General features: G+C 43.4%; 1 protein-coding gene across 1 annotated transcript in view; it reads left to right on the top strand.

The window, feature by feature from the left end:
• maml3 (mastermind-like transcriptional coactivator 3) overlaps positions 1 to 9,643 on the top strand; it is a 102,800-nt gene extending 93,157 nt beyond the window's left edge. Inside the window, exons 4-6 of the mRNA XM_020084353.2 lie at positions 4,431 to 4,697; positions 6,266 to 6,344; positions 8,285 to 9,643. Coding sequence (XP_019939912.2) covers positions 4,431 to 4,697; positions 6,266 to 6,344; positions 8,285 to 9,381 — 1,443 coding nt within the window. The 3' untranslated portion in view covers positions 9,382 to 9,643. The remainder of the gene's footprint in view (positions 1 to 4,430; positions 4,698 to 6,265; positions 6,345 to 8,284) is intronic.
• The last annotated feature ends 7,687 nt before the right edge of the window (positions 9,644 to 17,330 follow it).

Here is a 17,330-nt window from a genome sequence, read left to right as displayed (position 1 = left end):
AGCTGGACACATGAACCAGACACAGCTCAAACACCCTCAGAGCATCCGCAACGTAAACTATCAGTTGCTGCAACTTCGACCTTTGTCTGATCACACAATCCAGAGATAATGTGGGCAGATTCACTTCTTGTTCACCTCCTCAGTGTTACTGCACCCGTAGTTTATGTGAGAGTCTAATGAACCATTCCATTCACTCCATCCATCCATCCATCCATGCTTCCATCCATGCTTCCATTCATTCATTCATCCATCCATCCATCCTTCACTCTGCTTTCTCTCTTCCACCATGGCTGCTCTCCTTCTCTTCACACACCCACCCTCCTTTCTCTTACACAAGTGGGTGACAGATGTGAGCCACTGTAGAGAGCTCACAGACACATAGTGCTCTGCTGTCAGGCACCACTACTCTCGTGTGTGTGTGTGTGTGTGTGTGTGTGTGTGTGTGTGTGTGTGTGTGTGTGTGTGTGTGTGTGTGTGTGTGTGTGTGTGTGTGTGTGTAGTTGTGTTGCCTTGATGCGAGATGTAAGGCATCATGTAATGCTATATCTGTCTTTTAGAGTGTATTGTGTTTGCAGATACACATTTAGACCTTGTCTACATTACTGTGATATTTTTTTTTAATGGTTTCTAGTCTTTTTTTAAAAGAACTTCTGTTGACACGACCTTTGTTTCTGCAAAATATCTCCCATAATGACTACAAAAGCTTAAACAAGCATGCCAGGCCAGAAGGTGGCGATAAAGTCTAGATCAATGGTCCGTCAAATACCAGAGAATAAATTTGTTAGCATGCTCTGTGATCTTATTGTCCTTTGGTGGTAGTCACTTCAAAACCAATAGCTCAGCTCATCATGTGCCATAGTATAATTTTTAAACTTACTATCTCTGATCATAAACTGGCGATGCCTGTGAATGTATGTAGTCTGGTGCAGTAATGTTAAGTTGAGCTAGCAGTGCTAATCAAACGTAGAGAGAAACCCATAGTGCATTGTGACATTTTCCAAAACACTCTTTAAATGTACACACGCATATACAGAGGGGTTTTTGAGTTTTTGGAGAGGTTGAAGTTTGTTTGGAAAAATATCCATTACATTAGTGTGAACAGAACATTTAGACACACAGAGTAGACATACATTACTGCTCCATGAGATGTAGGAATGAAATGGTCAACCCCCCCCCTCACTTACAAACATGCACATTTCCGCTCACCTCACATGTAATGTAATCACCTGGGCTCTCCATGCCTCCTAACCCAATAAAGCTGACAGCCTCTGATACACACACACTCAACAACAGACACACACATCCTCCGGAACACCATGTGATAGAAATACCTCTCCTTTCATTTCATCCTCTGTTCCCTTTCCGTCTGCCTTTCTGTCTCTCCTGCAACAAACTGACTGAGGCAAACCACAGCAGCTGTTAGAGTTTTAAACCCTGGCTTCTGGAGTTTGTAAGTATTAGTCACTGACCCATCCCTGTTAAATCTCGCAGAGTTTTGGGGACTGGCTCGAGCCGGTCCAAGGTGCCAGAATGAAGTGTGAGCGTCGGGGATTTAGATGAAAAGAAAGACAGAGTTGGAGGGACAGCAGAGCAGACTGACAGTGTGGATGCTCTTTGTTACATTATTCGAGCACAATCATGAATAAGGACAAAGAGGCTGAAAAGAAAGGAAGAAGTAGTAAAAATGTGTTTGTGTGTAAGTATGCTCATCCGGGTCTGCCCGGCGTTGCTGAGGGTGACCAGGCGTGGCGGCCATAACTGCTCCTCCAAGAGCCATCTGCTCCTCGCCGCAGCAACTGTTGCCAGGGTACCTGCTCTCTTCTCTCCTCTTATCTCCCCAGTCCCACCTTTTACTCCTCCTCTTTTGGCTTGACCCCCCCACCACCACCACCGCTGCTTCCTCTTGTTTAAGAAGACCTGCTCAGCTTTTCCTCTCCTCTTCTCTTCTCTTCTCTCCTCTCCTTTTCTCATCTGCTCTCTTCTGTTCATTATTTGCTCACACATGCTCTTTTATTTTCTGTTAATTTAATTTGCTTTTTCATTCTAAAGAGGATACCTGCTCTCTATTCAATGAGCTTTATTGGCATGACATTCAATTTATTGTATATTAGCAACGCTACAGGAAACTGCTAATAACACTTATACTTCTGCTGATGCAGTTGCTCTTTTTTCATCTTTACCCTCATGTGCCTGTCTGTTTCGTATCATATAAATATTTATATATATATAGTTTTCTGTCATTTCTTCAGCTCACACTATAAAACACACACCACCTTCACCAATCTTTAGTTCTCTCAGACTTTATCCCCTTCGTTCTCTGGAAAATGTGTGGACATGACTCAGGACCCCCCCCCACACACAGACACACACACACATCTACAGAGTGAGAGAAGGTAGAAAGAGTGAAGAAAGGAGTTTGATGATGGGGTGTTTAGAGGGAGAGGAAGAAAAAAGGTGGAGAGAGTGAGTGGGGGAGAGGGAGAGATCGTAGATCAGAACCGTCATGATTGAGCCATCTGCTGAGAGGACAGAGAGACACACACACACACACACACACACACACACACACACACTTAAAGATCACCACTGCCACCCGTTGGTCAAATCCTTACACTACTCCTCTCCTTCCTATCTCCACTCCTCTCCGGCATGGTCTCCGTGCTCTGCTGCCATCCGGCAGGAACATGCCAACCAGAGATGAACCACGTAGCTCTGAACATCGATCAGTCTCGTCTGGCCGTCTGGTGAGCCAGTCTTAAGCAGCCAATTCTGTTTGCTCCACAGGGTTTTTCTTGTGCTCTAATATATGAGCTTTATCTCCACCTAACTCCTTTCTAAGAAGAGCGGAGCCTCAATACGGATTATGAGGCTTTGACTCTTTCAAAACATATCGAGTATAGTGGTGTGTTGCAGACTATGGCCAACGCCACGATTCACAACTGTAATCCTGCTTTTGCTGTTTTGATTCTCTCCCTACAGTTAGAAACTGTTTTGTTGTAGTGTGTGTGCTCTGTGTGGCCGTGTGTGGTACTATTTTTATATGTGCAAACCCTGTACTGGCCTGAATCGTCCTCTCTCCTCCTCTCAGACCTTCTCCCTCTCTTATTGCCTAAACAATGTCCACTCTCATTCAGCTGTCTAACCTTTAATAGATTTATAAACGCTCCTCTCCCATTGGCCAGAGCAGGCCATTTCATCCTATTAAAGATTTGCATAAGGCTGAGTGGAGCAGGAAGTGCTCTTTATATGCTAATGAGGAGATAATGTATGCAGCAGGGAGCCACCAAAGCTCTGTTGGGAGGACTCAGGGTGGCCTGATGTGCTGAATCTTGAAGCAGTCCTGTCTTTATCTGGCTCCTCACTCTCATTCACAGACACCTGGACTGTGTCTTTGTGAGCTTCTATAAAGCATAACGCTCGACTGCAGTGTCTTGCCTGAAACAGATTGTGTGAAGTCGATAGTGTAGATGCCTACAATGCTGGGAGCGTGTTGAATATGCAAACCCTCGTAATGATGTTACCTACACTTGTGATACAGAGCTGTAACAATGAAGTGTGTGTGTGTGTGTGTGTTTGTTTGTCGTGTAAAAGATCGTTTAGCCTTTTTTTTGTTTAGCTTTTCATTTAACAGACCTTCAAGCACAACATTTTGGAAATTCATTTGTTTGCTTTCTTGCCAAGAGTCTTATGAGAAGATAAGAACCACTCTCTGATATCTGTACTGTACTAATGAACCAATCCCTCGCAGCAGCTAAGCATAGCTCAAAGGCACAAAAACACAACATCTGCTTACCAGCACCTCAGAAACCCACTAGTTAGCAAATTGTATCTTGTTTAATCCACACAAAAATGGAAGTGTCTTAAAATAAAGTAGTTACATTAGTTGGAGTTCTGCTGAGTAGTTTTTGAGTAGATCCAAGATGGCTGTTTCCAGTTTTTGGATTTTGTAGGATTAGTATCTATCATCTCATCTCAGGCTACATCCATACTTCTACATTTGAAAACGACATTTTCTAACAATCTCTGTTTATGTGAGCGTTTTTGCTCCGTATCAGTTTTAATCCCCCCGTCCATAATAGGATAGCTTGTCTTCTATGTAAGCAGTTGTATCATTGTAAAATGCAGAATTTTAGTGCGCAACAGCTGTTAGCAAAGACAATAGAGTCAGCAATGCTTGTAGTTTAATATCCCTGATGTGTTCTACGCTGGTAGCCGAGGCTGATGCCAGTTCTTTTCTTTTGGGAGAGGTGATTTTTAGTGGCTAGTGTAGCGCGTAGTGTGGATATCAGGTGTATCATTAGCAGAGTTGCTAACTAGAAAGCAAATTGGCCTGTCATTACACAAAGAGTTAGTATTTTAACGTGATTGATTGAGAGGTGATTGACCAACACTCCATCTTACCAACTGTGCCCTTCTTTCTGTCTGTGCAGGAGCAAGGTGTGGTGGGAATGTCACGACCACCGGGCGCTATCCCTCCTCCTCACCCTGGGGGAGGTGTTGCCTCAGGGGTTGGACCCAACCAGGGGTCAGGACCACCTCCGGGCTACGTGGGCAATCAGCAGCAGGCGGCCATGATGAAACAGATGATGGCGATGGAGCAGGAGAAGCGGGTGCAGATGCACATGATGGAGCAGCAGAAACAGCAGCTCTTCAGAGAACAGAGGCAGCAGCAGCAGCAGCAGCTACTGGCTGAGCAGGTGAGGCTTTTGTAGGTTAGTGTGTCTGTGTGGGATTAAAAAGCAGAGTGATTCATCTGTCACGCATTAAATTATAATTTGTGTGTGAACATTGTTTGTTCATACATCCCTGTATATTTGTGTGTCTGCAGCTCTAACAAGAGCAGCCCCATCCTCTCGTCTTTACTGTTGTCTGGTTGCATGTATAATTACCCTCTACCAGCCCCCTCTCCACTACTTTCTTTTCATCTATGTGTGTGTGTGCACGCACATGCATGCATATGTGTGTGCTTGCGAGTGTGTGGCCGCCTGCTGTGATAATGTGGTGTTTTCTTCTCGTTTCTCTCTCTGTGAGGGAATCAAGTACTAAAGAGTTCTGAACTCTGAAGTCACCACCCACCATGTTGGTTTTAATTGGATCTTCTAAAACATACACAGACACACAAAATATAGGTGTCTGAACGGAAACACATCCTGCTGGGGTTTAGTGTGTGTTGTTAACTGGATATAATGTCTCTCTTTAAACAAGCAACACCCTCTCCTGTCCAGGCTCACAATCAGCTGTTGTTTTAATGCTGCAAAGACCCACACTATTTATTAATGATAAAAACATTTTTTTATTTAATTTCCAGTACCAGCAACACAAGAGTGTCTAGGCTGACTTTGGTTTATTTGAACACTGATCACTTATGGTCCATCTGTTGGAGAGCATCATGCAAATACTGTACACCAATCCCACCAGCACACACCTGTCTCACTTCAGCAGTACCAAAAACATCTGTCTCACTCTGCTGTGCCATATATAACCCATGAGGATGCATTGCTCAGTATGTCCACTGGTCCGTTCATACATTAGGTTTTAACATCAGACCTCGAAAACCATGTGGGTTTTTATTTTCATGAAACTTCATCGGTATGTTAATGTATGCCTCTTGATATTTTGTATTTCTTGAAAATTCTATTGGAGAAACCTGACTTCAATCAAGAGGAGGCTCTCAACTCTGAACTTATGAGCAATGAGCAACAGAAAGACACTACACAGCATTGTGTTTACATGGTGTGGATATGAAGGGATTATCCTGTTGTCACTGGCACTGAATTACAGGATCACTCAATACTCGACAGTTGAACATTAAATAAACACTATATAACATCGGAGTCTTTGGCATGGCTGCATTCGCAATTTGATAGCACCAAATAATGTGCTCTCTCAGGTTTTCTGGGTGCCTGGGTGATATGTATACAAACATCTGGCCTACCTCAGCTGTATCCAACATCTGTATTAAATCTAATGAAGCAAACATCTGTCCTTTATCAACATCTGCTCTACAGCGTGCATATTTTTACCAGGAAGTTCAGCATTATTAAGATCTAGAGACTGAAAGCCTTTATGCATCATTCAGTTATTGTATGGGAGCCTTATTTACCTCTGCATGCATGTTGTAACGCTGTTCCACTCTGTTAATGAAATCTGCTTTGTAAGACTGGTCTTACAGTTAAGTGTGACCCTGTTTCTGTGTGTCTCCAAAATACACCAAATATCTATGATGGCGTTACAATTAATAACTTCTATATGTATGTGTCTGTAGCTCCAACAGCAGCAGCACCTCCCCAGACAGATGGGCCAGGGCCAGAGGAATCCATACCCCCAAGTCAATCAATACCAAGGTGAGAGACACAAACGCTTGCATTCATTCTATCTGTGCAACACAATGCACACAATGTATGCAAAAACGCAAGAATGGCAGCACCTCAATGGATTTTCTAATGAAGGAGGCAAGACCTGACCTAAATTCTTCAGCATTTTTATTGATGTCCACATTAGTAAATGGATTTTTGGCAAAACAATTTCCATTTCTTTGCAGAGCATCCAGATGGTTAAACAGAAAAAAGCTCACAATCACATATGTGAACTCGGTCTGCAAGAAGTATGGTATAGATGGTCAAGTGCCAAGACAGATTTTACAGTTTACTCTGACATATTCACAGACAGATAGACTCATAAAAACGTATGTATGCAAACAGCAGTGTCGACTGAACGTCACCCGGAAACCAAACCTTGTCTGCTCTGTCTGTCTCTGTCAGATACATCAGTTGGCACTCAGGCACTCCTCAGCCTCTCTCTCTCTCCTTTTCTGTCTCTCACCCTCTCCAAAAAAAATATAGAATATTCCTGCTCTGCCTGTTACCACGGCAACTTGTCTGTCCTGGATCCCCCCAGAGTTCCGGTGAAGTCAGAGAGATGGATGAGAGGAGGGAAGTGGGAGAGAAAGGGGGGGCTGGCAACAAGAGAAATAGATAGATAGTCTGGTAGGTAGAAGGAGGGAAGAAAGACAAGAGAGAGAGAGAGAGAAAGAGACGAGTGGGTGAGCGTATGATGGAGGGATAAACAAAATGCAGAGAGGGAGGAGGAGAGTCAAGTTGAAAGCCTTTTATAGCCATCAGAGAGACTGTCTGCAAGTCTGGGAGATAATGTGGAGAGGAAGACAGGGCTCCGACATGAAACCCTGGCCTGGACATACGTGTGTGTGTGTTTGTGTGTGTGTATCAGTGTCACCTACAGTGAGAACATACTCATATTTCTATGAAGCGATACATAGAATATGCATAGCTGTTTTGTTGTATTATGTCCCTCCTCTCAACCTACTCAAATATACGAGTCAGGAGTGTGTGATCCTCTTCGCTCTCACTCTTCTGTTACAGTTACAGTCCAAACTGTGAGGTGAGGGATTAGTGGACTGATGTCAGAAGTGGGTTTATTAGAGGACTTAGAGCCATTTCCACGTTAGCAGACCTCCTCAGCTCTGCCACTAGCGAGCCACTAATAGGAAAAAGTGGGAAAGTTAAGTGTTTGTGCTTAAGTGTGTAAGGTTTTTTCCTGTGGCAGGATTGGAAATGACTGGGAGAGAAGCATTTGTTTCCAGAGTAAACAGTTTGTCACAGAACATAAATCTTATCCCCAGCACTGACTTATTTGAGCAGTCTTATGTACTAGTAGTGGGTCTGGTAAACAGGCACCAAAGCTCTTTCACAAAGTCCAGTTACTCTGTGTCTGTAGAGCTTTTTTAGACATGCACTGAACTCTGGAGAATCTCCGGACATTCCCTCTTATGTGAAGTTTCTCCGGCCAGCCCCTAAGTAAAATCTCTGGAGAATGTCTGAATAAGAGATCCAAGGATTCACTGTGAGCATGTGGGCACGTTTATGTCGTTTCTAACATGTGATGGATGTAAAACTGAAAAAATTAAAAAAGAATACAAATATCTCAGGATGACAAAAAGGAGCCATACATGTAAAAAAAAAAACAGACAAAGGTGACAGGAGAGCTTTTGGTGGTAAGGGTAGATGCCAGTGTCTATGTCCTGTTTACAAAAACATATGTTCTCTGCAGAAGAATTTATACTCTACATCCTGCCTCCATCCCTCACCTGAAGTCTCCAGAAATGCGTCCCGCTGCGTTGTTCATGTATGAAAGACACACTCTGGAGAAAGTCCAGATCCAATTATGCAGACATCCTCCAGAGTTCATTTATGAAAATGGCTTAATTCTTTCCCAACTCCATAGTCTCTGTTCTCTTGTTTTAACTCCTCTTGTCTTCCATTACCAGGTCCTTCCCAGGATCTGGCGTCCAGGAGCCAGGCTCTCCAGAACATTCGAGCTGCCCGACTCTTACAGCAGCAGCAGCAGAGCCAGCAGCAGATGGTCCAGATGAGTTCTGTTCAGAGCCAGGGTGGCTCTGTGGGACCCCAAGCGGACATGGGCCTACCCTATGGCAACCAGGGTTCTAACCAGGGTTCCCTGTACGGGCTCAACCCCTCCATGAGCCAAATGATCCACCAGCAGCAGCACCAGAGCCAAAGCGTCCAAGCCTCCATGGGTCTTCCACCACAGCACAACCCCGCCGGAGGGCCACCACGGCAAGCAGGTGCGGGTCCTGGGGTCGGAGGTATGCCAGGAGGCCCAGGAGGTGGTGGAGCTGGAGGTTATGGGGGACAGGGGATGTTAATGAACTCCATGACCCAGCAACCCCTCAAAGGCCCTCCCAATGCCAAAGCTCAGGCACAGAGACTGCAAAGCATGCTGGGAGCAGGAGGAGGTGGCGGGGGAATGGGGGCGGGCGGCTGGCCGCAGCAGCAAGGACAGAGTCTGCAGGCCATGGGGGGAGGAGTCGGAAGGACTACAGGAAGTGGTGGAGGGGACATGGTGGGGTTCAGCTCAGCCCAGGGTTATGGGATGCAGCCAGGTCAACCCCCTCGCATGGCCAAGCAACATTTTCAGGGCCCGGGACAGGGGATGAGCCAGGGAATGGACCCAAGGGTGGGCAACCCAGCTGCAGGTATGGGTGGTCCCATGATGGGCCCTCACATGGTTGGTCAGCCCAGGACCAATCAGCCCCGGCCCATGGTCATGAACCAGGGAATGAACCAGGGGGTGATGGGCCAGGGGATGACTGGGATGGGGAGTTTCGGGCCAGGACCGGGGGGACCAGGAATCGGGACAGGGGGAGGTGGACCCTATGGACCCGGAGGTGTTGGGGTTGGAGGTCAGCCACAGGGCTACCAGAGGACAGCCAATCAGGACATGTCATCTTATGGATATGGGGGCGGGCCCTCAGGTGGTGGAGCCTTCGGATTGGGCGATGGCTCAGGGGCGGAGCTGGACTCAAGCGATGGGTGGATGGAGGAGTTTTTCCCGAGCCAATAGCCAACAGGGAAAGTGAAGAAGAGTTTTTACTGGATGAACTAAACATTAAAGTAGGACAAAAGTTAAAACCTGAGAGAGTAAAACAGAAAGGACGACACGACGTAGACTGGCATGTTTTTGTTTTGTAAAACATGGGCAAGGTTATAAATGAGTTCTTGTATTATGTTTCGTGTATGAGCGTGTGTGTATGTGTGCGATTGTGTGATGGAGAGAGAGCGATCATTATGTCTTGTGCATATTAATGAAAAACCAATATAGAGATTAAGAGGTGTGTTTCATTAGTTTCTTTTTTTCTCCGCGGAATGAATTTTTCTCATGTTCCAGTGTTTGAAAGCGAGCCCCGTTTACACAGCAGCGCTTTGAGCCCGAGCTTCAGCCGAGGCTGATTGAACACCACAGACTGATGAAGGGGAAGGAAGACTTGTTCTCAAGACAGCAATTTATTTGTGTTTGTGTTTGTGCCACCCAGCTCAGTGCTGCTCAGATCTCTCAACTGTGTGAGGAGCTGAAGGGAGTAGAAAGCACTCTCAACGCTCCCATTTCCTCTCTTAGATTTGTGTCCCCCATATATACACACACGCACACACACACACATACAACATACACAAATCTCTCTCCCACACAATCTCTCACTCTTTTCTCTTGACTTGATCTCTCTCTGTTTCTCTCTCATCCTCCTATCTTTCCCAGCCTCTCTCCGGAGACTCGTTCCTCACTCTCAACACTCCTTTCTCTGTTTAAATTGTGAACATCACAACAGAACAAATGATGTTCCTCTATTGTGCCAGACAAGCACACTCTGCCCTCTAGTGCTTTTGCTAGGCAACCGACCTGGGTGGCGTTATTTTTTTTTTTTCTTTTCCTTTTTTTTTTTTTTGATAAAGGGGTTCATTTCCTGTGTGTGGCTGTGGATGACGGGTATGCACATAGAGGAAGACAAAGAGAATAGGCAGCTAAAGCAAGCATTTGGTCTCAAAAGCTCACACACACACACAGACACACACAGACACACACACACACACACACACACACACCAATCACCCAACAAACAAACATCAGCCCGGGAGGATGAGCAGATGTGTGAGAGGCAGCTAACAGAGCTAATATGACATGAAACCCTCTCCCTGTGTCACACAAACCACATCACATGCATCAGGCTGACATGAAGCAGAATGATTCGCTGGGCACTGAATGTATTCAAGCACCACAAGTGACTTCTTATTTTTAAGGGAAAAAACGCTCATCAAAAAACCACCCACATATTGTTTTTTCCGTTGCTGTGTTTTATCTCTGACAACGATGCTGGTTGTATCTTTGTTGCTTAAAAAGCAAAAAAAAAAAAAAAAAAAAAAGTTGAAATTAGCCCTCTTTTAGTTTACGTTGTCTTTTTAATATCTGTTTGTCCTCCCGTCACACCTCAGCCTTCTCTTTCGATCGTGACACAGCTGGTTGGCAAGTCACCATGGCCCTGCTCTACATCATGGCTTCTCTCTTACCGCAGCTATAAAACACCCTCGCTCCAGACTAGAACATAACTGTGCTATACTGTAACACTACTGTGAAGAATACGAGTTGTCCCCTTGCAGCGCTTTACTAAAAAAATGAACCACTGCAGAGAGTTTTAGAGGAGGTAGAGAAGCTTCAGACAGCTGATCAGGGCTTAAAGGGTGGCTACAGTTAGCGCCAGTTAACATTAAACCAAGCAGTGCTTCCACTGAAGTCAGTGTCTCCCCTTCTCTCAGTAAACTGTAGTCTGTCCACTCCTTCGCCCTCATGGTTGAGTGATAAATATCTGTTAGATAGGTTTTAATACAGTAGTCGTTGGTAAGATAACACCTTACTCCTCTAACTGTTTTGCAATCTTGGTTAGAAGATGAATGAAACGAGTCTGCGCGTGCATTACTTTGTATTTAGTTCATCAGAGTGAACGTTTGGAGGATGATGCTGTAATCAACAAACCAAAAAGCCTTCTTCTCTGTAAACTAGCTCTCCTTGCCATCAACGCATCTGTTCTCATGGTTGTTGCTGTTGTACAAATCAACCCTTTAAATACAAACTCTAACCACCATGCCCGTTTGTCCCGTAGGTGTTGCTGCGTTGGGTAGCACCCACGAATGAGTACTTTGTTTTTTTCGTCATGCTCGGTGGGGTAGAAGTGCTCCGTCTCACTGTGTGGAGTTGAAGGTCAAGGGCAGACAGACGTATAGGTTGCAGCGTTCCCAGGTTCTATCAAGGGAGGATGGTAAAAACAAGTGAAACTCTGTGTCAGTGTCTGGATAAACTGGTCAGTGGCTCCACTGCTTATACTTCCAAAACTTTAATAGTACTGCAGCACCACAGGCAGGCTCATGTATAAATTCAGAGTGAAACGGAGGCGGTGTGTAGGAAAACACCTGAGGTTAACCACTCCAAACAAGAGGCAAGAAGGTAGACAAAAACTTGAGTTAGAGTAAAGGTCACAGCCGCTGCAACCCTTTTGTTTTTCTTCAGAGTGAGGATTCGTGATATGGTTTGAAATCCCTTCAGGAAGAGAGGAAGCTTCCTCCAAATATCTTTATGTACCGGGACCAAGTCTGTAGACAACATTTTAACAAAAGTTGTTGTTGTTGATGTTCTTTGTTTATTCAGTTTTTTTGTTTTTGTTTGTTTTTTTACTGGTGCTGACATATATGTGATTATGAGAAAAACTATATAAAAGATAATGGCTATTTGTAAATATGTTTTTACAGGTTTAAATACATCAGATAATACAGTCTCCACTCTGTAAAGAATTTACTGTTTGTTGGAAAAATAGAGAAGTATTTTTATTTTGAAGTTTTTTTGTTTTCACTTTTAACCCATCTGAGCTATGCCATTGCACTTCAGACAATGTCTTACTACTAATTTGTATTGTAAACCTCCTCTTTTTTGGAATTTGATTTCATTTGTTTTTTTTTCTAGTTTGAGATTGACTCTGTTCTTAAGCAGTGCTTATTTCTTTTTATCCTGTACAGAATTCTGAAATGTTAACAAAAGAGAGTTACAAAGGACTTTTTGTTTGTTTGTTTTTCAAAAAGATACAATAAAGAGAGAATGTTCTCGCTGATCATATTAAATGAAAGTTTGTTGTTCATTGGTTTAATTTCAAGCACAGTCAGTACACCACATCCATGGAGGCCCAAAACTGAAACAACATATTTCAAATATAACTATGTCAAACTGCAACTGACTAAATGCAAAGCAGAACTGAATGCTTTGAAACTATTAAAATTGATTCACTAGATAAAAGAACATATATTTATTTTTGTATTAAATCACACACAAAAACCTTAAACCACACACACTTACAAAATGTCCCTGTCCAAGATTTATTTCCTCTTTTGTTCTTGATGAGGAAACACGAACAGAAAAAGATGACCTTTGCCCTCTGAGTGGCCCTAACTGGGTAAACATGGCCGAGATCATTCAAGTTTGTTCCAATAGTCTTGACAAAGTCTTCTCCAACCTGTTTTTGTTGACCATGCTCATGATGCCAGACAAACAGATCATTGCAAAACTTCAAACGTTTTCACGATGCATTGTGGGAAAGAATGAGTAAAGAAAACCCCAACACATTGTGACAGCACTACAAAATGGTGTACTTGCTGTACAGTGGACTACATAGGGATTAGTGAGTGATTTCAGACACATAGAAAGACGGTGTCTGTGAAGTGACATTGTTCAAATGCTGTTCACTGAGTGGATACAAGGATTTAAGAGCTGTGTGGTGTAATATGTGGATGTATGGCATCACATGAAATGGCTGGTGTCTTTAGCTCGATGAAAGCTCACTGTGTTGAGCTAAAAGCGGTTTGAATTAAGCTATTAAGCTATCCGGCCCCACAGTGTTCCCGGCACACACAACACAACCAACAAAATATCAGCTGGTGGTCTATTGTCTGTTTCAGGCCTCCACACACAACAACATCGATACTCACCCAGTTAGCAGACACACTCATTTCATTTCAGGGTCATGGAAGTGACAGAGACAAATGCACACACATTCATGTAGAGCCTAAAACCAGACTGACTAACTGCTGCAGTAATGTTTCGTCTAACAGACCTGATTTGCATAATTAGACTTGCATATGCTAAAGAGCAGAGCCTTAATTCTGTCTGGCAGTCGTCGCCATGATGAATCACGGGCTCCCTGTCGGTGGCAGCAGACAGACACACAGACAGAACACACGCAGGGCCCAGACCTTTTGGCTGTAATTCATCTTTTTCACAATCCACCCCTTTCAAACCCACTCCTCCTCATCCTGCGTCTGCCACGCCCCTTTTCTTCATCGCTCCTCTCCACCTTCCTCTCATCCTCTTCATATTCCTGCTGCATCTTTCCTCTCCCCCTCTCCTTAGGTGCCTTGTTTCTCCTCTCCACCATCACCACACACACACACACATCCACCACACTCCTGCTCTCCTTCTGACATTGATAAATGGAGACTTACAGCGATGACAACATCATTACTCATGTTCAGTAGCGACACCACCTAGGACAGAGAAAAACGAGAGGAGGAGGGAGGATGAAGGACAGGACAGGAGGAAGATGGGGAGTGATGGGGTGGAGGAGGAAGGCTGCAGCCGGAGCTGTTTACTACAACCCACCCCCAAGCACACACCTTCCCATCTCCAGAGAACACCATCTTAAGGTGTTCATTACTGGTGTGAAAAAGTAGAACAACTGTTGATAGTACCGGCAGCCTGGAAGATTGAAACTCATCTCCTTCCTACACAAATCCATTCAGATGAAAAGAGCCACAGGGCTGTAAGAAAACAGCAATTTTCTTTATCGCTAAATCTGCTGCTCCTTTCAATTCATTATTTATTGTTTGAAACGTCAAAAAAAAAATAGCAAAGGCCGATCACTTGTTTCCAGGTTTCAAGGAATTTTATCCGGCCGACAAAAAGAGTCAAAAAAGATTCTGCATTTATGGAGTAACCACTCAAAGCTCTTTACACTGCAAGTCACATTCACCCATTCATACAGTGTTTCTATACACAGCACTTGTAAACACTGACACACCAGGGACAAGCTGAGGTTCAATATCTGTAACCAAGGACGCTTTGACATGCAGACTTTTTTTAATAAATATATTACATTTATATTGGAAATCAACAACACTCTCACACCGTCAATCTAAAACTTATTGTATTTTTGCTTGATAAATTGCAAAACCTTGAAGTTTTTGAATGTAGAATTCATATGGCCTTTTCTTGCATTTATGATAATCCATTCAGTACTGTCAAGACATTTCACTTGAAAAACAAAGTTTCAACTGCATGGTAGCACTTGAGGAACAGTCAGGAGATCATCAGGGTCGGAGGGATTCATCCTCCGAAAAAACCTCAGACAAATTTCACGGCTATCCATCTGAAAGTTATGGGGATATTTTAATTGAGACCAAAGTAGTGGACCAACCAACCATTTGAAATTAGCAGCGCAAGAGTGACATTTCTGAATTAATGTAGCTGCAAAAACGCATCATTTGTTTGGAGGAAAGAAATCAAACTAACTCAGTCATTGCAAAGGACTAGGGGCCTCATGAACAGACACAATCAATTGTCTTTCTCGCAGCCACAAGTCCAGTTTAATGATTGTCGGGTTTCCTCTCGTAGCCAAACACTTACAGACACCATCAGCTGTGCACACACTCAGGAGGCCCCGTAACGGGCACTAATCAGAACAACAAATGATGTGTCACAAAGAGCAGGAGATAAGTTGAAAGCATCATTCACTCTCTCACTGAGAGTAATAAGGTGAAGAAATGTAGCTGCAGAAATGTGGAGTGGAAAGACGAGCGGAGCGGAGAGAACAAGGGATGAGATAGTGTGGAGTGAGAGAGAGAAGTGTGTGTGTGTGTGTGTGTGTGTGTGTGCGTGCGCGTGTGTGTGTGGTGTCAGGTTGATAAATGTGGTAGCAGGAGCCAGTGTGGTGGTGGAAGAGTAGGAGGCCACCAGATAACAGCAGAGCAAGGCCTAAGCTGTCTCACACCATGAATAAAACACCATGAAAATCTCTCTCTCTTTCTCTCTCTCTCTCTCTCTCTCTCACCAACACACACACATACACAGGTTTGCAATTACCCATGGAGGACTTTATCGTGTTTCATTAAGTTATTTAAATGGAAAATATCAGACTGGGTATAACTGCTCTGTGTGCTGCCCCCTGGCTTGTTTCAGATAACCTGCACGTTTGTGTATTGTACACACACGCATGCACACACTGTGACCTGCCCACTATCTCTCTGTTTCAACTTACAAGTGGTGCATGGTTCATTTGAAGACGAGCAAATACCAACAGACTGTTATGTTGGTTATGAGCAGTGATGTGGTTTCACCACTTTTTTGTCAATGTGGCGCTCTCTAGTGGCCACTGACTGAAGCTTCATTCTGCTCTTTGTACATATGTAATTTCCCACCTTCCGTATGAAATTGTTAAGTTTGGTTTAGTTTAGTTCGTTATTCGAAATCTAAATTGTATTTAAAAAATGACTAAATATATAAACAGCAACACAAGTAGTAGAAAAAACATAACACTATACATATTCAGCGACATAATTTAACACAGATAAATATTTCATTTTCTCTTCAAAAGTAGTAGGAAGAGGTATTGTGCTTAGAATAATATGAGGCAGATAATGCTACTGTTACACTACAGTTCACAGTTTAATTGAGGTATTGCAGTTTTTATTGGTCTATATTATTGGTGTTGGTTATTATAAGCAGTATTATTCATTCTAGCTGACATTTAACCGAAATAAGAAAATAAGAAATTTGACCAGTTGACGAATTATATTGCCGATCACGGTGTACAGGTTTTTACTTTTATTATAAATTAGAATTCTGAAAGTGCACTTTTACATCAACAGCTCCTGCAGCTCATAAAAGAAGCTGTAACAGAACTGACATTCAGCAGAGCACATAACTCCACCAAGGCCCATCAGTCTAGAGTTGGATTTTTATTTGGGTCTTCACCACACTCATGTCAGTCTCCTCAACATGTCTGATATTTTTCATTACGATCCATGAAGTATTCTCTGAGAAATCAATGAAAGTATTTCTCTATCTCACGATGTTGAAGAAAGTGAAAACAAATTTCTGGATCCACCCCTTGATCTGGATCAGCACCAAAAACTCAGTTAGTCCTTAATTATAAATGGGACAAACGACGTGTGCCCTCAGACACAATCCTCAAACTATGTCTGAGATCATTTGGTAATAGTGTAAATACATGAAAATACACAGAAGTATGTGGGCCAGATAACTTGGTCACTATTTTTTAAGAATCCTATTTAATTGATTCTATAATAATGTGTATAGTAAAAAAACAAATGCATGAACATGTGTTTTTATTATTATTATTTATTCTCAAGTATCAGTCTCACCTCAGCAGCTTTGGGTTGGGCCATACAAATAGTTCATGGCCTTTTGAAGGTCAAGGTGTGTTAACTGTTGTTAAATAGACATTGTCAAGTTGATTTCTAGACATATGATGTGTTTTATACACATAATGTTTGGTGATAGGCTGAAACTGCTTTAAAGTCGCCCTCCACACCGACATGTGTGATCACTGTTACACTTACTTCACTGTGTACAATGATGTGTGTGAAGAGTTTGACACCAGAGGACTGTGTTTAGATTAATCTGCAGCAGGAGGACAACTTCTCTGAGCCCATTTCAAAGCTCAGGTGAAGTTTGTTACTTCCAAACTCTGCAGAGATTCACAGATGACACAGCAGGTGAAGCAGGGGATCCTGGTGGAGGACTTTGTAAACTGGTGCAGGTCACACAGTAACAGCAGCTGAAAACCTCAAAGACAAAGGAGGTGGCCATGGGGTTTCGGAGGACCAGGTCCCCTCTGCTACAGGTCTCTTTGGAGGGCGTGGATGTGGAGGTGGACAGGACCTTTAAATACCCAGAACTGGATG

This window comes from Paralichthys olivaceus, chromosome 8 (assembly GCF_024713975.1).
Source record: "Paralichthys olivaceus isolate ysfri-2021 chromosome 8, ASM2471397v2, whole genome shotgun sequence".
Classification (NCBI taxonomy): Eukaryota; Metazoa; Chordata; class Actinopteri; order Pleuronectiformes; family Paralichthyidae; genus Paralichthys; species Paralichthys olivaceus.
This window is presented reverse-complemented; position numbering and strand designations above follow the sequence as displayed.